The sequence below is a fragment of the Oratosquilla oratoria genome, chromosome 14, assembly GCF_046742065.1.
Source record: "Oratosquilla oratoria isolate Oo_2021 chromosome 14, ASM4674206v1, whole genome shotgun sequence".
Taxonomy (NCBI): Eukaryota; Metazoa; Arthropoda; class Malacostraca; order Stomatopoda; family Squillidae; genus Oratosquilla; species Oratosquilla oratoria.
Genome location: NC_134790.1, coordinates 43,576,173 through 43,578,672, shown reverse-complemented (window position 1 = coordinate 43,578,672; position 2,500 = coordinate 43,576,173). Strand labels below are relative to the sequence as shown.

Below are 2,500 nucleotides of genomic sequence, written 5' to 3'. Positions count from 1 at the left end.
AAAGAAGAATGCTGATAGATTTTAACTTTCACCTTCCTTCCTTTCTATTATGTCCTTCTTAAATCTCTCCTTTGCATCCTTTACGTCTCCCCCCCCCCCAGGTGCAACATTATCCCCAAGGATAGAATCACTAAATATTGTCGATGAAATGATAAAATATATGTATATATAGTGTGTGGACAACGCCGGACTGTTTTATTCATTTTATGGGCAGTTTTGAGACTAGGGGGTGAAGATAATCTCCATAGCCCCCCCTCCCTCGGCACAATGGCATACTTCGACCAAAAACAGACCATTTTATTCAGCCTGAGGAGTTCTTCGGGAACCAATAGATTGAGATTAAAAGAGTTTTAATTTGGCATTCTCACTGACAGAAAATTAGAGAGGCAGGATCGTCCTTCACCCTACATATGCAAGTACAATATATAGCAATTCCGAATTCCCAGAAACATATATATACGACCCTTTTTAAGACCACGAGATCTCTCTAAACTGAATAAGATCGTCTGCAGTTCGCCAGAAGAAAATCCTTTAGAGTAACAAGAAACAGGTTAAAAAGAGTTTATCTCGGGTTCCTCTGGATGACATCTAAGGAACTCCTTGTAAGTCAATTATAATTTCCTTTGGCTGAAAGCAAGACCTTATACCGGTTAGGTTTCTGAAAAATGTTTACAATTCTCTTCTTTTCTGTTTCAGTACGTCTCAATCTTCACTTTCTCCCGCAGGGATAAAACCTTGACCTCGTCCAGAAGCACAGTCTTGGCCTTGAGGTTAATGTCGTGCTCGAGGGCGTCCTTGATCCGCCTGAGGTCGAGCAGTTGGTCCTTGGTGTGGTCGACCGAGAAGCCGAGGCGCCTCAGACTCCGTTCCAGTTCCTCGACTTCGCTGAGCAAGGCGGCTTCGACTTCGTCCCTGAAAGTGACATGAGCGTGAAAGGAGGCTACAGCACCATCGATAGGTTTCATCATAGGTTTTATTGTCATTACTTTTGTTGTTGGTATTATTAGAATCAGTATCGTTTGTGTTACAAGCATATTATTTTCATTGTTATCAATAGTAGTAGTAGTAGTAGTAGTAGTAGTAGTAGTAGTAGTAGTAGTAGTAGTAGTAGTAGTAGTAGTAGTAGTAGGAGTAGGAGTAGGAGTAGGAGTAGGAGTAGGAGTAGGAGTAGGAGTAGGAGTAGAAGTAGGAGTAGGATTAGGAGTAGTAGTAGTAGTAGTAGTAGTAGTAGTAGTAGTAGTAGTAGTAGTAGTAGTAGTAGTAGTAGTAGTAGTAGTAGTAGTAGTAGTAGTAGTAGTAGTAGTAGTAGTATCTTGATATTTGTTTTAATTATATTGTTGCTGTTGTTATTATCACTATTATCATTATTATCATTATTTTCATCATTTTATTAATAAAAGTAGTAATATCTATATCAGCAATAGTATCATTATCGCAACTATCATCATCAATATTGTTGTTGTTGCTGTTGTTGCTTTGTCGCTGCGCCCCAGCCAGTGGGAATCATCCACCCATCCCCAAATGACGGATATCACATCCCTATAAGACAAAATGAACCAGGAAGGTCGTAACCATTTCCTCAGCCTCTGAGAAAGAACTACAGAATATTCATTTCCTGGGGCGCGAACGCCTTCATCTTACCTCATTACCCCTATGCAGAGGGGCACGTAGTCGCCTGCACACGATTCTGATCTCATTCCAGTACCCATCTCTCTCCTCCGCCACTCTCACCATCCTGCTTCAACAGTTCCAACGTTTCTTCCCCGAACTGTTTCGTACACAAACACTCCCCTCACCTTACACTATCCTTTCAACTTGTTTTAGGTCTCATCATCCCTTTTTATTCATCTCATTCCACCTTAGAACTGAAAATTCTCTTTGCTATCCATTCCACTTTCATTTTTGTCACATGTCCGTGCCATCTTCGCAGAGCTGTTTATCTGTCCTACACTCTCCATATATATATGTGTTTGTGTAAGAGCTTATGTGTGATGCAATTTCTTATTTGTACCTCCTGTCAAATACATTACAGCACGTACAAACAGCCTAGAAGCTTATTTTCATGACCACTAAACCGAGGCGACAAATATGTAACACCTGTTTATGGAACGCGAAAAGTGAATACATGTTATAAACTCCTAGAGATAAGATATACACATCTCTTACACGACGACTCGAACTCGGTACCTCCTCACCTGGTTCTCTCCATGTTTGGCCGTGCCATGCGTGCGTCAAGTCGTGCTTGAGCGAGGGCGAGGGGCTCTCTCTTGGCTTCCACCTCTTCCTCCACCTCCTGCAAACTCCTCTCAAGTGCGCGCTCCTCCTGGACCACCTGAAGAAGGGGAGAGAGTGGAGACATTGGAGAGCGGCTTGCAGAAAGGGGAAAAAACATTGGAACTAAAACCAGCAGTGGCAAAGAAAGAAAGGTAAATGAGATAGCAGAAAATTGGAAAGTGGAGAGTATCGGAAAAGGTGAAAGAAAGGAGGAGATAATGAGGAA

The 2,500-nt window shown here is 41.9% G+C and overlaps 1 protein-coding gene across 1 annotated transcript in view; it reads right to left on the bottom strand.

The window, feature by feature from the left end:
• Positions 1–2,500, bottom strand: part of LOC143032856 (tektin-1-like) — an 84,959-nt gene that overhangs the window by 100 nt on the left and 82,359 nt on the right. Inside the window, exons 6-7 of the mRNA XM_076198040.1 lie at positions 2,196–2,332; positions 1–912 (exon numbers count right to left, since the gene is read on the bottom strand). The exon at positions 1–912 is cut by the window's left edge and continues 100 nt beyond it. Coding sequence (XP_076054155.1) covers positions 693–912; positions 2,196–2,332 — 357 coding nt within the window. The 3' untranslated portion in view covers positions 1–692. The remainder of the gene's footprint in view (positions 913–2,195; positions 2,333–2,500) is intronic.